Source organism: Amphiura filiformis, unplaced genomic scaffold (genome assembly GCF_039555335.1).
Source record: "Amphiura filiformis unplaced genomic scaffold, Afil_fr2py scaffold_22, whole genome shotgun sequence".
Classification (NCBI taxonomy): domain Eukaryota; kingdom Metazoa; phylum Echinodermata; class Ophiuroidea; order Amphilepidida; family Amphiuridae; genus Amphiura; species Amphiura filiformis.
The window spans coordinates 3,041,596-3,058,960 of NW_027305486.1; the positions used below are offsets into that span (position 1 = coordinate 3,041,596).

Sequence of the window (17,365 nt, forward strand, 5' to 3'; positions counted from 1 at the left end):
TGAGACATTGAAACATGGCAAAGTAAATTTGTGAGCTTGGTGTTTGTTGGTTTATTCTTTCTTTTTATTAACAAGAGATAATTGAGAAAAGAAGCAAAAACCAGAGCCTGTTTTGTTTCTCAGAACATTGTATGTAAAACTAGTCGTTTCATGATATCAGCAGGAATCACTGGTTTTGATTGAAGTGGTCGTAGTTTTACTTTACGTCGCGTTGAGCTCCACAGTTCAAGAAAATAAAAGAAAATAAGAACATATAGCTATTGTCCTTGAATATGATATCAGAGCGTTTTTGTTTTGTTAAGGGGTTGTTTGGAATGACAGGTGAGTCAGGGGTCAAAAACAAAATTTTTACCTTTTTGACCTCAGCACATGTGTATGTATGATCTGCCATACAAAAATTAAAAAACAATACCTCAAAGTATCATTTTTTAAATGTTTTTGTCATAATCACGCTTTTCTACAAATTTCATCTGTTTGTACCGGGGCGTGTCTGTTGCCAGGTAGGCCTACATGACAGCATAGACACACGTTACAACCTTGAATAATAATACAGAATGACGTTATATTCTTCTTAACCTATCTTAGAACTGCCTATTATTTCAATTGTTATACTGTTCTGGTTGGTTTATTGCATATACTGTATAGAAATTATGCAATATGACGTCGAGCATGACAGAGTCATCTTCATTCAAATAAAATTCAGGTACCCGTAAGGTACCACGGAGCAATTCGCACGATAATACAATAAAACAGATGAAAGGTATGAATGGTTGTGGAATCGAATTGCAGACCTGTCCCTCTGTCACCTTAGAACTGCATCTCGTAGGCAATGGTAGGTAATAAACCAACCGGAACGATATAACAATTGAAATAACAGCATGTCTTGGTCTCAATTCAAGATGTGCAATTTGGACACACCTACTCGTTGGCTGATTTATACTTCAACAGTTCCTCAAAGTGATATCAGAAAAGCCACTATCTCATTGTTCATTGGCCCGCAGTATGCGCTCGCCCCAGGGCACTCAACTTTAGAATTGATGGGTATATGTGCCTACATTTTGTACAAGCGTCGCGAAGTAGGCGCATATCAGTACAAAACGTTGGGTTTTTTTTTATAAAAAAGGGTCAATTATGTACAATCAAAATGAAAAAGGGGTCATTGGGTATAATATTTTGAAAACTGAAGGTGCCTGGTCATCGGGTATAGTCGGCTTCAAAAGAGGGCATATATTGACAGGCACATACCGTCACCTCTAAAGTTGATGCCCCCGGGTGCTCGCATTATATTTTGTTCATGGCTCGGCTTTTAAAACTCCCACACATCACAATAAGGCTATTGAAAAGTGTATAGAATAGCTAATGATAGACTGGTCCCTGCGATTAGTCGCGGACCCGAGCGACAATATAGTAAACACATCGAGTTTATAACACAAGTGACAGTAGTCGTGAATTATGGAGGGTTTCATTGAACTTCTACCAGCAAAATATGGAATAATACTAACACAAGACACCAATCGAGATGATGATACCAGCCATAATGGAAGGCTTGTATTTGACCTTCTTATGAATCCAATTTCGTGGCGAGAAGTTAAAAAGGTAATGTATATTTCAAGAAATTTGGGTTCAAAATTCCGTATCAGCTCGTATCATCAATTCCGTAAATATGGCGTATAGAGGCACAACTTGACAATAAACTGAACTATTTAAACGTAAAGGACGCACTGGATACACATAAATTTGTGTTTCCTTGCTGGCGGAATAGTTGTAAAACTCTTTATTGTCAAAAAAGTTGGACAATTTATGAATTATGATTGGCAAAATAGCGAAAGGAAATAGACTTTTCCAACCATGTAAAACTACACTGGGTTGTTGACATGGTCGACATACATTAAGACATACGCATGTTCCTAAAGTAGGAGGTAAGTACTATAATTAATTGTTTAAAGTGCTCAACATACCAGCAAAAAGTCATAGGGTCATCAGAGTACAGGGACTATGTGAAATACTGGGTACAAAAATAAAGTGCGTGAGCCGATATGCAACATCAAATATAAAAGCCGATTTACATAATTTCCCATGACCTTACAGAAGTGATCGTGCTCAAATATAAAACTATAGAGTTTGGTCCTTGATATGCACCATCAATTGTGTACTTGTGATCAATATTGCTAGGCAAACAATCACAGCAAACATGCCAAAATCCTCCCATTTCTCCTCCATTTACACACATATAAACCCATCCCTTAAAATGCTCAAATAAACATCATCATTCTGCTGCGGAGCAGGTGACCACAAGATTTTATGTGAGTTTACGCGAGTCTATTTTGGGACCTTTTTTCACTAAGTTGAAGAAAGTATAACCAGAGCCGCAGCACAAATACCACCAGTCAAATATTACTATGGTCAGTAACTTAAAGCCATACTATAACATTTCCATAATATTTGTATAAAATGTAGGTTTTCACTGCCAGATTTGTCCCCTTTTAATTTGGGCCGAAACAGACGAGGCAATACAAATAAAATCGTTATTTAATACCAGCGCCTATGTCGCAAAATGCGGTTTAATGCTATACAATGACAGATAAATTATAAGTAAGACAACGTATGCGCTGGGAAGGGGTTAAATCGATTCAAGAGCTTTTGTACAGACGATACGTTATTCCAGACTAATCAAGGGACGATATAAAAGGCGAGATCAAATTCACACTAAAGTCTGTAACAGTGTACCGTCTTACACGTAATCAATACACCCGACTTGAAATATCAAAGGCCAACTTAAACATCGGTGTGACTTTTCCGGTTTGATATGTAGAGAGTCAGATACCATGGACTTGTTTGATTTTGCAAAATGTGCACTTCCATTGGGAAATTTTAAGCCGAAGCGAAACACATGTATACATTTCAACGAATACTAATGTAGATGAAATACGACATTCGTTCGGATAATACTATTAAACACAATATATACAATAACTTAATGTCTGATTGGATTGGATTTGAAAATGGCGGTGGTTTTGACGTGAAAACCAGTTGAACTTTGCATTTTGCTGCAGCCCTGATATTACGATTGCCTTACAATTACCAAAGATAAACAGCTTAACACGCTCCTAAATAATACGCTTTCAAGAATACAAAAAAGGCATAAGTGCTTTGTTGTTACTTTACACCTACAATAGTATTCAACTGGTGTTAAACTTACAGTTACAATCTTTTGAAACATCTCGTGACACTTAGAAGTAGATAATATTATCAAATATTTAAAACATTTTTATCCAAATTTTGGCAGCAAATGTGTAGTTTGAAAACTCTTCCTGAATCTGGTTCAAATAATAGGTCCAGCTCCCTGAGTACACTTTCATTTTAGTTTCCCATCAAGTTTTTAAGCCGGTTTTTCAATTTTCTACAATCTAGACATAACGTGATCGCCGTAGCTAATTCGCTCTCCTGAAATGTCAAAGGCATGGGTCCGGCGTCGGACCCTTGACAATTGGTTAGGACCCTTTAAATTTCAAAGGCAAGGGTCCAGAGGACCCTTGGATTTTTATTCTTATTTCGAGGCCTGGTTTCAACGAGCATGTGTTTACTTCTTCTTCTGACTTATGTGCCGTCATGCAATGACTTATATTACTGCAACCGAATGAAATTTCTGCTTCTTGGTAGGGTTAAGCAAAATTGAGTGCTCTCTATAATTATGCCCGTATCAAACGTGATGCTTAACATTTGGTATTACTATTATTGATTAATTTTTAAACTTCATCAACAGTACAGTACTTGCTAGCCAGACATATATAACGAAGGATATTTTAAGTACACGAATTTCTTGAACCTCCCTAAAAGTTGTGTTCCATGACCTTTGTTTTTCAATGAACTTATTCAAACACTCCTTAAACATTCCAAACCCGGTATCAATAATATCAGATCGACACGTCGAAGTGCGGCAAACGGAGATCATTCATTATTTTAGTGGTACAGATATATGTGCGTTTAGGGTAACCATCTAATATTATGGTGGAGTCGCATGCTGAACGTTCATGGATCCATACAATGTTGCGATCGGTGGTTAAATTCACGGATAAAAGTTATTAACTTGATGCAAAGTTGGTTGATACAATTGGTTAACAAAAATAATCCGAATCCATGCCATTTTATTTAATAATGTAAAGAAGAACAGGTTCTAGGCAATAGTCAGCCAGCAGTTCAAGGATAAATTCATGCGAGATGTAAACCAACTGTAACATATTGCAACGTAATGTCATTAAGTGTTGACAAAACATATGGTTCTCACCCGGGGGGGGTACTCAAGTTTGGTTTTGGTAGGGACGTGCCGCTGAGATTTTGAAAGTAGACCCATAAATATACCAATTTTTCAAGAAATGTGGACCCATTGATATACCAAAAGTCAAAATTTTCGGCCGAATTTACCCAAAATTGTCTTAGTTTTTACAAATTTTCCAAACTGAGTACCCCCCCCCGGGGGGTTCTCATGACCTATATACAATCCAACAATTAATGGTATTAAAACGTTTTTAGTAAAACCATAATCCAAAACGTTACCCGTTTAAATCGCTTTGTGTTAGCTGGGGTGCTTAATATCAACATGGGTTGATAGAAGACTTTGTACAAATCTTCAGGATTGATTGTCACAGCATACAAACAACACCTGAAAATGCCAGATTGTTCAAACCAAATAATTACAATTGGACCACGCTTCACGGGAAAACGATACCATGTCAGTGCCATGTCTTACGACGAAAAAATGAGTGCTGAAGCTTAGAATGGTATAATTATATCAAATTGCCTCCAAACGTGTTTGTAGCCACACAAGAAGCACTAGAAGCATAATTTTACAAGGTAATCAACCACTTTAGAACCTACCAGTAAGTACGAGTGTCCCACAACACCCTCCGGGTTCTGGTGTAGGTGCATTATGTATTATTCATTCGCCTGAGGAAATAAACTACCGTCGTTTCACGAGTATTTATTAGAGTGTATTAAGGCACTGAACAAAATACGACACTGTATGACACCCAAAGTAGGGTGCAGTGCTTTTCTTTCGTCTTTTTCTTACTTTCTTTCTTTCTTTCTGTCATTAGATTATTGTGTATGGAGAAATTGATCGTTTTATTGCATCCGGTGGCAAAACAAAAACGTGTCATGCTCTGACATTTAAGGGGATTAACTTCAATTTTGTAGGTTATCTGTGGAACTGAAAGCATCGTAAAGTATAACTACGATCATCTCAATCAAAACAAAAGTGATTCCTGCTATATCATGAAACGACTAGTTTTGCTTACAATATTCAGAGAAACAAAACAGGTTCTGGTTTTTGCTTTTGACACTACCTCTCGTTTATAAAAAAAACATACCCCAGAAAGACCAAGCTCATAAACTTACTTTGCTATCTTTCAATGTCTCCTTATATTGAGTAACAATAATTACCTTCCATTAGACCTTGTATATCTAAAGATCTAATGTAGTCTAAGTAGATTCTTGTCCGGACAGAAGCCAGCGTGTATAAACTGCCTCAATGGGTTTATTTTTAGGATCTCTGATGGGTTCAATGATATATCGATGACATGATACATTAGAAGGGTTAATAGATGCACAGACTCTCTCCTGGTGCTTGTGTAACTATATGTGTGATATACAATTAAACACGCATATAGTAGAAAGGTAAACACACCTTTCTGTGACAGTTTTACTCCCATATCAGTGGAACGCAAAATTGGTCTCCGCAGTGCGCAATATGGCTGAATCATTTCATGAATTTTATAAAGTTTTATGAATATGTATCAAATAAGAACTCGCAATGTGCAAGACATGGCAATCGGAGTTTTAATCTTCAATATGTAAAATACTGTACACGTTAAGAATAATATTATCTGAAACTAATTAAAATTACAGAGTGCAATTATGGAGCTACTACAGGGTGTATGAAAATAATTGGTAGCCACCAGTTCCAAATTCTCTTGAAATGATTACAATTTATAGTTTTATAACCTTTTATGACATAAATCTACAAATCCGGTGGATATTTTACTGCGTTTTGATTTGGCAGTCTTGCCAGTCATTTTGATACATCCTGTACGTACTGTTGAATTGCATTGCAGTCAATATTTCTCGGGTATACTCTAGTGCACAGTTGATTTGGTTTACTTTTTAAGCATTTGTGAATTACTTCAACAACAATACATATTTACAATTAAAATATGCGGGATGTTAATTAAACTTTAAGCGCCATGTGTGGTTGTCGAATCGATATTAATATACGGAAATTCAATTCAAAAACATTTGATCAAGATTAAGTATGTTGTGAACCTGTTAAGGTTTAAATACCTTTGCGAAATTTGAGATTTATGAGTAAACTGATTGTGTGTTGTCACAGTACTACCAACCGCAAAACACGAACAATCAATCTTGCGATATTTGAGCTGGCATCGAAACGCATTTGTATGGAATAAGATTGCACATTCACATCTTTTCAGATGGCATGCAAATAAATAGTTACTCGTCGCATTTCCATGTATCGCCCAGGCCTATTAATGGTACGTATCCTTAAACGCATGAACTGAAATTGCTGAACCAGCTTTACAAAAGATACCGACACTTCACGCTTTTTATGGTGACTTAGCTGAACTGCTGTACTTGATCAACTCGTATGTCTTGCGTAATGTGATAAAGAAACACGTCTATTCTAAACAACACGAGTACTTCAAATTAAAATTCGCTGAAAAAAGATATGTCATGTTCTGTAAAATAAATACTTACTTACTTACTTTACTTTAATCCACCACTTTTGCCTTTCATATCGTCGTGGGGAAATGTAACTTTCTTTCCTGGGCGAGTCGGTAGCCTCACTCATGGAATCCCATAACTTGCGAGTACTTCCTTTACTCCATCTGCCCACCTCTTCCTTGGTCTTCCTCTAGCCCTAGTTCCTGTTGTTTTGCTGTTATATGTTCTTGATGCAGGTTGGCTAGGGGCCATTCGCATAAGGTGACCGAACCATCTAACTTGTTGTTTTGCAACATATTCTGTGATTGGTGTGGTGCCCACCATCTTCCTGATATCCTCATTCCTGATTTTATCCCTCCTTGACTTATTAGCTGCTCTTCTTAGGCATCTCATTTCACAGGTGATGAGCTTTGGGTTGTTCTTTTGTTGAGAGTCCACGTTTGGCACTGGTAGCAGAGAGTTGGGAAAAATATGGCATTGATGAGTTTTGCTTTTGTATCCATCGGTATTGCAGGATGTGTGAGAAGCGGCCTAGTTGGTAGATAATATTATTGGCCTTTTGACATCGTGTCTCTATTTCTCTGGTGATACTTCCATCCTCAGAAAAGATACTTCCCAAGTACTTAAATTCCTTTGTCTGTTTAAGCTTGCTGTTGTTGATGGTGATGTCAGTATCCTTGGGTAATCGACTAACCACCATAGTCTCTGTTTTGGCTATGCTGACTGTCATGCCATATTTCTCACAAGCTGCATTTAGTTTGTTGGTATGGTCTTGAAGTCCTGCTGAATCCTTGTGGATGAGACTCTGGTCATCTGCAAAGAGAAGCTCATTTATTTCTCCACTAGTTGGATTTGCTTCCTTGGCGATCTTGTCCATATAAATCAAGAAGAGCAGTGGCGACAGCACACAGCCTTGACGTACCCCTGATGTTACTGGGAACCACTTTGACTGCCCACTTCTGGTTCTCACCATGCATTTGCTGTCTTTATATAGAGCTCTGACATTATCTAGCAGTTGACCTCTTATACCATAGCCCTCCATTACAGCCCACAACTGTTCTCTATCTACCCGATCAAAAGCCTTTTCTTGGTCTACAAACACCATGTGCAGCTCCTGGTTGAACTCGATACACTTTTCACACAACTGTCGTAGCGCAAAAATGGCATCTGTACATCCCCTGTTTTTCTGAAGCCAAATTGTGTTTCACTTAGTTGCAGCTCCACAAGGGGTCGAATTCTTCTCTCTATGATCTTTGCAAACATCTTGCCGGCGTGACTCAGCAAGGAGATGCCCTGTATTTTTCACAATCTCTCTTGAGTCCTTTCTTTTCCAGATAGGAATCACTATCGCCTTTTGCCAGTCATCAGGTGCTGCTCTCTCCTCCCATGCTGCATTGAAGACTCTAGTAAGCCACTTGATTCCAACATCCCCACATGCTTGGATGGCTTATGTTGTTATATCGTCAGTACCGGCTGCTTTATTTTTGGCACTTTCTTTCACAACAGCTCGAACTTCATCTTCCAAGATAGAGGGTTCCTCTTCATCAGGAAAACCTGGATTGAAGGGTTCCTGGGAGCGTTGACTATCCCTGAAGTTGAGGAGACCATCAAAATATTCCTCCCATCTGTTGTTTATGTCTTCTTGGTCAGTGAGTGGATTTCCAGCTTCATCATTTATCAGTGATGTGGGGTCAAAAGGTTCATCCCTTTGTCTGACAGCTTTCACAGCCTTGTAGAATTCTCTGGGTGATTTCTCACATTTCTCTGCTAGGTTTTCTCCATATTCCTGCCAAGATGCATTCTTAGCTGTTTTAACTACTTTCTTACATTCTTTTCTTGCTTCTTTATACTTGTCATAATCACTCTGAGACTTCGTTCTGGACCACTGCTTAAAGAGTTTCTTCTTTACTTTGATGGCTTCCTTCACTGTGTCATTCCACCATGCAGTTCCTTTCTTATCACCTTTTCCTGCCTTCTTTTTTTCTCACACTTTGCTTTCAGCGTATCTGTTAGTGAGGTTTTGAACAAGTTCCACTCCTCCTCTGCTGTACCTTTCCGGTCTGAAAGATTGTCACACATTTTCTGTGCCATCTCCAATTCTATTTCTTGACAGGTGTCTTCCTCTCTGAGTTTCTTCCAGTTGATAGTGGTTGTCACTGGTTTCAGCTTCCTGTTTCTTATTTGGTGTGGTGCCCTGGTTTCCAACATCACTGGACGATGGTCAGTGTCCACCTGTATGCTGGGCATGGCTTTGGAGTCTATTACATGTCTTTGGTGTGATTTCCTAGCAAGAATAAAGTCTATCTGTGATGCCTGTTCTAGGTCGTTCCACTTATACCAGGTGTAAATTTGACTTTTCTGTGTTGGAAGAATGTATTTGTGATGAACAGTCCATGCTGAGCACATAGCTCCAGTGTTAGTTGACCGTTGTAATTTCTGTTGGTATTGTGGTCACTGTGTGGGCCGAGGTGTGCTTCCCATGGTGTCCTCTGGTTTCCAACTCTTCCGTTGAAATCTCCCATAACCAATAGGTTGTCATCCAAATTTACCCCTTGGATTATGTCTGATAACTGATCATAAAAGTCATCCTTTTCCTCATCAGTGTATGAATCATTGCAGGGTGCATAGATTTGGATATATGTTGTATTTTTACCATCCTGTCTTATCTGCAGTTTCATGATTCTCTCTGAAATATGTTCTGTCTCTGTGATGTTCTTTGCAACTTCTGGGTGCAGAACAAAACCAACTCCATGCTTGGCTCTTTTGTTCTTTTCAACTCCTGACCATATGAGGACATAATTGTTGTGGATTTCTTTCATCCCATATTCCTTTCGTCGGGTGTCTGATGTTCCCATGATGTTGATTCTGTATCTTTCCATTGTTTCAACAAGTTCTGGTTCTTTGTCACCTAAGCCACTGACATTCCAAGTGGCTATTCTTTCCATTTTTCTAGTCCGAGGTCGTTTTCCGTTTCCATGTCGTTGTCCGTTTGAATCTGTCCGTTTACATTTCCTTGAGTTACTTTGAGCGAGATTTAAATCCACTGCCGGCTTGCTGGGCCAGTCGCAGCTTCACCGCAGTCCTCGGGACTCCGATATTATTTCTGCTTGTTAGGCAGTTTGGTCAGCAGCCACTTCTTGTCACTACATTACAAGGCGCCTCTGTCCACGAAAGCGTGAAAGCCATTGTACCATGTGTTGTATCCACAGGTTTCATCTGCCATGTCGTTGGCACGCTTTAACCAACGTCTATTTAACCCATAGCTGGGACTCCGGTACTGCTTGTTAGGCAGTTTGGTCAGCAGCCGCTTCTTGTCACTATATTACAAGGCGCCTCTGTCCACGAAAACGTGAAAGCCATTGTACCATGTGTTGTATCCACATGTTTCATCTGCCATGTCGTTGACAGGCTGTAAAATAAATAGTTAACTAAAATTACATAGCACCCACAACCTTTTTAGCAAAAAAAAAAAAAAAGAATCTGTTTTCGGTTGAAAATCCTTGAAAATCTGTAATCTAACAAAAATTGTCACGGAATGTTTCTCATATGTGTACATCCATATCAAAACGATGCACTTGTCGGCTGCTACATGTGTCTCATTTCACATAATAGCTAGGAATAAATGCCAGACTCATCTGAAGTGGGCATCACTTCAAATCATCCCCAGGTCACATGGTTTAGGAATATGTTCTCTGTATTCCTAAATCAAGTGACCTCGGTATGATTTGAGGTGACCTCCACTTGAGATGAGTCTGGTATTTATTCCTAGCTATTATGTAAAATGAGACACATGTAGCAGCCGACAAGTGCATTGTTTTGATATGGATGTACACATATATATATTCTCATATATTAGGTTGTGATAAATCATATCTGCCTTATTGTGATTTTAGTTGAGCAAGTTCACGCACAAGGCATTATTTTTCAGATACAATTTAAAACCAATAGCTCGAAAGTCGGGTTATTCTCAACATCTGCTCACAACTGATATTTCCTTTTTATTTAAGATATTTCACTTTATTAAAGCAGATGGACTGACTGACTTACTCGTTATTTTATAATTACTGACTTAAATGCGATATGCACAAAAGGTTTTTAATAGTTGTAATTAAAATTTCATTTGCTATTTACTCTGGTAGAGTAATTATTAAAAAGTGCATTATGTCAACGTTGCTCATTATGAAAGACTAGATTATTTTACTAAAGATAAGCTAGTGAAATTTGCAACTTGCCATCCACAGTATCCATTAATTAATCAGTTTACATAGGAATAGTCCACACAGCGGCGGCGCTTGCCACGGGGGGCTATGATTAGCAAAATAAAAAAGAGGTAAAAGGAAGGAAAAGAGAAATCGATTCACTCAGTCATTTAATGAGGCAATACAAACGATCGAATTTGGTGTTGAAATGAGCAAAATTTTGAGTTACACCTTTTCAATGTAAAATTAGTTTTCTCGGTCAAATGAAAAGCAATAATGTTCATTTTTTCAGTAAATGTCAGGAAAAACGGTAATGCTTGATACTGTATTGTTTCCAAATTTAAACTTAGGCGTAAAATTCAGTCATTTAGTGTAAGGTTTTCGATTTTGATAGGCTTCAACTCTGGCCGCGAGCCTTTTTTTTTATCAACCTTTTAGCTTTTACAAATTAATATAGTTCGCTAATGAAGGATTTTTCCCAAGTTTCTAACGCACATCACCGTGAGGATATATCATAGTTTTGTCAGAATTTCCGTTTTGATTTCACCACTTTTTACTGCCGGCTGAAATTTTTTCAAAATCAACGCGTGAAATCTAAGGCTAATACTAGCATTGTGAATCGATATCCCTGGGTGCCATAGGAAGACCGGCCTGGCTACAGTACTGCCAGAACTTCAATATAGCAAAGAAATTCCCAGGCCTAGCGCTCTTATGACACTGAATCATGTTAAGCACGATGAGGATCTTTCACCACGTGAGTTATTAATTATTTGATTTCATCATCACCGTGATCATCGGACTAATGTGTTTTTTTTTATTTATTTTTTATTTATAACATTCGGCCGAAGCCATGCTAAACCCAATAGTGCTCAGAGGCTACTAAATTCAAGGGATGCCATCCGGAATGACGGGACAGGGATATGGGAAGAGGTCCGATTTTAGATGCAGGAGGAAAACCGGAGCACCCGGAGAAAAACCTGCGAGGACGAGCATGGATCGGCAACCAAACGCACATGTGGCACCGCGGGGAATTGAACCCCGGCCACAGTAGTGAGAAGCGAGTGAGAAGACCACTACACTAACCCGCCCTCCCTGTTGAAATTTGCTTCTCCTCAAAACAACTTTGACCAACATTTGGTAAAAAAAATCAACAATCTTACATGCAATTGGGCAATGTTTTAAACAAAACTTTCATTTACAAAACATAAATATTACGCTGTATGTTTTATCATGCAAACTGTTTGGAACACACTTCAAAATAACCTTCGTAACATCCCCAGAGTTTCGTTATTTAAACGCCAGCTTAAAACCATTTTTTGTAAATTGATTGTTTTTATGCTTGTTTGTCAGTTTCGTACTTTGCGCGCTTTGAGTTCCTCATCGGAAGAGATTGTGCCTTTTAAGAACCATTCATTATCATTGTTAACTTAAACAGGTTTTTGTTTTTAAATAAAAACCTGTTCAAGCAATTAATTAAAATTGCTTGCCTAAAAACAGAATAACATGGATCACGAATTAAAATACTTGACCTAGTGTTTCAATTGTCATGAAGGTGACTGGGCATGGTGCCTTTTGTTTGTGTTTGTTTGAAACTGCTTTTGCAAACCCACCGAAAGTCATAATGAAGCAGCGAAAAAAATACAAGGTTAAACATGGAAGTTTATAAAAAACCTATTAAATAACCTAAAGGAAAAACATTTGTGGCAACAATGAGCCTTGCATTGAAAGTTGAGTACCACCCCAAAGTTTCCCTACATACACCCCACTACCCACCTCACACACCTCTGCACCCACACCACCCACACCACCCCCATATGCCTACATAATATTACATATCGGTACATAATAATATTCATATAGCACGTTATAGCTATACATTTAGAACGTATAGCGCTAAATTATGACAAAATTTATAGGGCTACATGTCAAATTAAAAACAACCCCGAACACAAGTCTGAAGGGTGTAATGAAAATGTCAACCCGTGATGGGGGGGGGGGGTCATACAAAATTAACCTGGAGATAGGAGGGACAGAAAATTAAAATCCTCTATAATAACACGCTATTTTTTTTTAGGTTTGGACAGTGGATTTTCCCATGGACCTCAAGCGTGCGTCTCTTAATACGGCCCGGACTAACCTAGGTAAACAAACAAACAGACAAATGGTCGACATAATCATGGAAACCATAATTTGCCATTGCAGGCTATCACCATGATCACGGAAGCAAATATCAAAAATTCACGTTAATTTACCAAAGCACCCAAATGGGAGATTTGGGCTACAAAATCGCTGGTCGAGTAATCCTTGCTTTCAATGCAGAAGGGACCTGCATTAGAACAATGGAAGTATCGACTATTTCTGCTGCTTGCTCTCGAGATAAAGTACTGACTTTGACATTTTAGGAGCATGACGTGAAAAAGGTGAAATCAAAACAGAAATTCTGACAAAACTATAATAGATAGACCCACATGATGTGCTTTACAGAGGTGGGAAATATCTTTCTTTAGCGAATCGTATATTAGTTTGAAACGCTAAAAAATGAATTCCGAAAAAAGCTCGCGGACAAAAAAACGACACAATTTCACGCCTAATTTTAACACCAGGATTTAAAAAATGTATATCCACGCACTATGTTTTAAACTTACATTACTGAAGAAAAAACATATTGCTTTATATTTGACCGAGAAAATTAATTTCATAGCAAAATGTGTATCTCTGAATTGTGCTGATTTTAACATGTATCGATCGACTTTTAGCGCGACTATGCATAACAAAAGAATCGGCTGTCCTGCGTTCAGACTGTACAGTGTTATTGGTAACTTATAAGTAAGACAACGTATGCGCCAGACTAATCAAGGGAAGACATAAAAGGTGAGATCAGATTCGCACTAATGTCTGTAACATTGTACCGTATTACACGTAATCAATATACTCGACTTGAAAGACTTTTTTTCGGTTTGATAAGTAGAAAGTCACTCAAATGGACTTGTTTGATTTTACTAAATGTGTTCTTCCATTGTGACATTTTCAGCCGAAGTGAAACTTGCATAGGTATACATTTCAATGAACACTGATGTAATTTAGATTAAATGCGACATTCGTTCGGATAATACAAATAAAGGCATACAATAACTTAATTTCTGATTGGTTTGGGTTTAGAAATGGCGGCGAGAAAAATAAATAAAACGTTTGACGTAAAAATTTCCGTTTTGATTTCACCATTTTTTACTGCCGGCTGAAAATTTTTCAAAATCAACGCGTGAAATCTAAGGCTAATACTAGCATTGTGAATCGATATCCCTGGGTGCCATAGGAAGACCGGCCTGGCTACAGTACTGCCAGAACTTCAATATAGCAAAGAAATTCCCAGGCCTAGCGCTCTTATGACACTGAATCATGTTAAGCACGATGAGGATCTTTCACCACGTGAGTTATTAATTATTTGATTTCATCATCACCGTGATCATCGGACTAATGTGTTTTTTTTTATTTATTTTTTATTTATAACATTCGGCCGAAGCCATGCTAAACCCAATAGTGCTCAGAGGCTACTAAATTCAAGGGATGCCATCCGGAATGACGGGACAGGGATATGGGAAGAGGTCCGATTTTAGATGCAGGAGGAAAACCGGAGCACCCGGAGAAAAACCTGCGAGGACGAGCATGGATCGGCAACCAAACTCACATGTGGCACCGCGGGGAATTGAACCCCGGCCACAGTAGTGAGAAGCGAGTGAGAAGACCACTACACTAACCCGCCCTCCCTGTTGAAATTTGCTTCTCCTCAAAACAACTTTGACCAACATTTGGTAAAAAAAATCAACAATCTTACATGCAATTGGGCAATGTTTTAAACTAAACTTTCATTTACAAAACATAAATATTACGCTGTATGTTTTATCATGCAAACTGTTTGGAACACACTTCAAAATAACCTTCGTAACATCCCCAGAGTTTCGTTATTTAAACGCCAGCTTAAAACCATTTTTTTGTAAATTGATTGTTTTTATGCTTGTTTGTCAGTTTCGTACTTTGCGCGCTTTGAGTTCCTCATCGGAAGAGATTGTGCCTTTTAAGAACCATTCATTATCATTGTTAACTTAAACAGGTTTTTGTTTTTAAATAAAAACCTGTTCAAGCAATTAATTAAAATTGCTTGCCTAAAAACAGAATAACTTGGATCACGAATTACAATACTTGACCTAGTGTTTCAATTGTCATGAAGGTGACTGGGCATGGTGCCTTTTGTTTGTGTTTGTTTGAAACTGCTTTTGCAAACCCACCGAAAGTCATAATGAAGCAGCGAAAAAAATACAAGGTTAAACATGGAAGTTTATAAAAAACCTATTAAATAACCTAAAGGAAAAACATTTGTGGCAACAATGAGCCTTGCATTGAAAGTTGAGTACCACCCCAAAGTTTCCCTACATACACCCCACTACCCACCTCACACACCTCTGCACCCACACCACCCACACCACCCCCATATGCCTACATAATATTACATATCGGTACATAATAATATTCATATAGCACGTTATAGCTATACATTTAGAACGTATAGCGCTAAATTATGACAAAATTTATAGGGCTACATGTCAAATAAAAAACAACCCCGAACACAAGTCTGAAGGGTGTAATGAAAATGTCAACCCGTGATGGGGGGGTCATACAAAATTAACCTGGAGATAGGAGGACAGAAAATTAAAATCCTCTATAATAACACGCTATTTTTTTTTAGGTTTGGACAGTGGATTTTCCCATGGACCTCAAGCGTGCGTCTCTTAATACGGCCCGGACTAACCTAGGTAAACAAACAAACAGACAAATGGTCGACATAATCATGGAAACCATAATTTGCCATTGCAGGCTATCACCATGATCACGGAAGCAAATATCAAAAATTCACGTTAATTTACCAAAGCACCCAAATGGGAGATTTGGGCTACAAAATCGCTGGTCGAGTAATCCTTGCTTTCAATGCAGAAGGGACCTGCATTAGAACAATGGAAGTATCGACTATTTCTGCTGCTTGCTCTCGAGATAAAGTACTGACTTTGACATTTTAGGAGCATGACGTGAAAAAAGGTGAAATCAAAACAGAAATTCTGACAAAACTATAATAGATAGACCCACATGATGTGCTTTACAGAGGTGGGAAATATCTTTCTTTAGCGAATCGTATATTAGTTTGAAACGCTAAAAATGAATTCCGAAAAAAGCTCGCGGACAAAAAAACGACACAATTTCACGCCTAATTTTAACACCAGGATTTAAAAAAAATGTATATCCACGCACTATGTTTTAAACTTACATTACTGAAGAAAAACATATTGCTTTATATTTGACCGAGAAAATTAATTTCATAGCAAAAATGTGTATCTCTGAATTGTGCTGATTTTAACATGTATCGATCGACTTTTAGCGCGACTATGCATAACAAAAGAAATGGCTGTCCTGCGTTCAGACTGTACAGTGTTATTGGTAACTTATAAGTAAGACAACGTATGCGCCAGACTAATCAAGGGAAGACATAAAAGGTGAGATCAGATTCGCACTAATGTCTGTAACATTGTACCGTATTACACGTAATCAATATACTCGACTTGAAAGATCAAAGGCCAACTTAATCATCGGTTAGACTTTTTTTCGGTTTGATAAGTAGAAAGTCACTCAAATGGACTTGTTTGATTTTACTAAATGTGTTCTTCCATTGTGACATTTTCAGCCGAAGTGAAACTTGCATAGGTATACATTTCAATGAACACTGATGTAATTTAGATTAAATGCGACATTCGTTCGGATAATACAAATAAAGGCATACAATAACTTAATTTCTGATTGGTTTGGGTTTAGAAATGGCGGCGAGAAAAATAAATAAAACGTTTGACGTAAAAACAAGTTGAACTTCGCATCATGTTATTTTAGTACGAAAACAAAATAATTATGTTTCCTGTTGAATGAATTCGTCATTCAAGATGATTCAAGCACATGTATATTGTGCAAGAATCATTGGATATCCAGGCATTGTCACTGTCATCTCAAGTTAGAATCGTAAAATCCGTAGAGAAATGCCTTATACCAGATATAACGTGAAAACGCATAGAGGCAAGATTAACGAAATCGTGTCGTCTTATCCAGACTTCCTGGCTTTTATTTTACTATTATACATGCACATTATATTCTCCTGAAGGCGTAAAAGCATGAAGCAAGATCCTATTTGGATTTAATGTGATGTACTTGTATCTCTCTCACATATACACTGTATTTTAAACAGATTTCAAATTGCTTATTGGGTTTATTTGGAAACAAACAACTTTCCTTTTCTGACGCAACCAAAGATTTTAACTTAAAAGTTCTTGCCTTACATAATCACAAGCCCTTGTTGTGTATTGACTTTAAAGGCTATAACATACTGCATGCTATAATTT

The 17,365-nt window shown here is 37.9% G+C and overlaps 1 protein-coding gene across 1 annotated transcript; it reads right to left on the minus strand.

Moving 5' to 3' along the window:
• Nucleotides 1–9,053: 9,053 nt before the first annotated feature.
• LOC140143539 (craniofacial development protein 2-like) lies at nucleotides 9,054–9,680 on the minus strand. Its single transcript, XM_072165369.1, has one exon. The coding sequence runs from the start codon at nucleotides 9,678–9,680 to the stop codon at nucleotides 9,054–9,056; it is 627 nt and encodes a 208-aa protein (XP_072021470.1).
• Nucleotides 9,681–17,365: the final 7,685 nt, after the last annotated feature.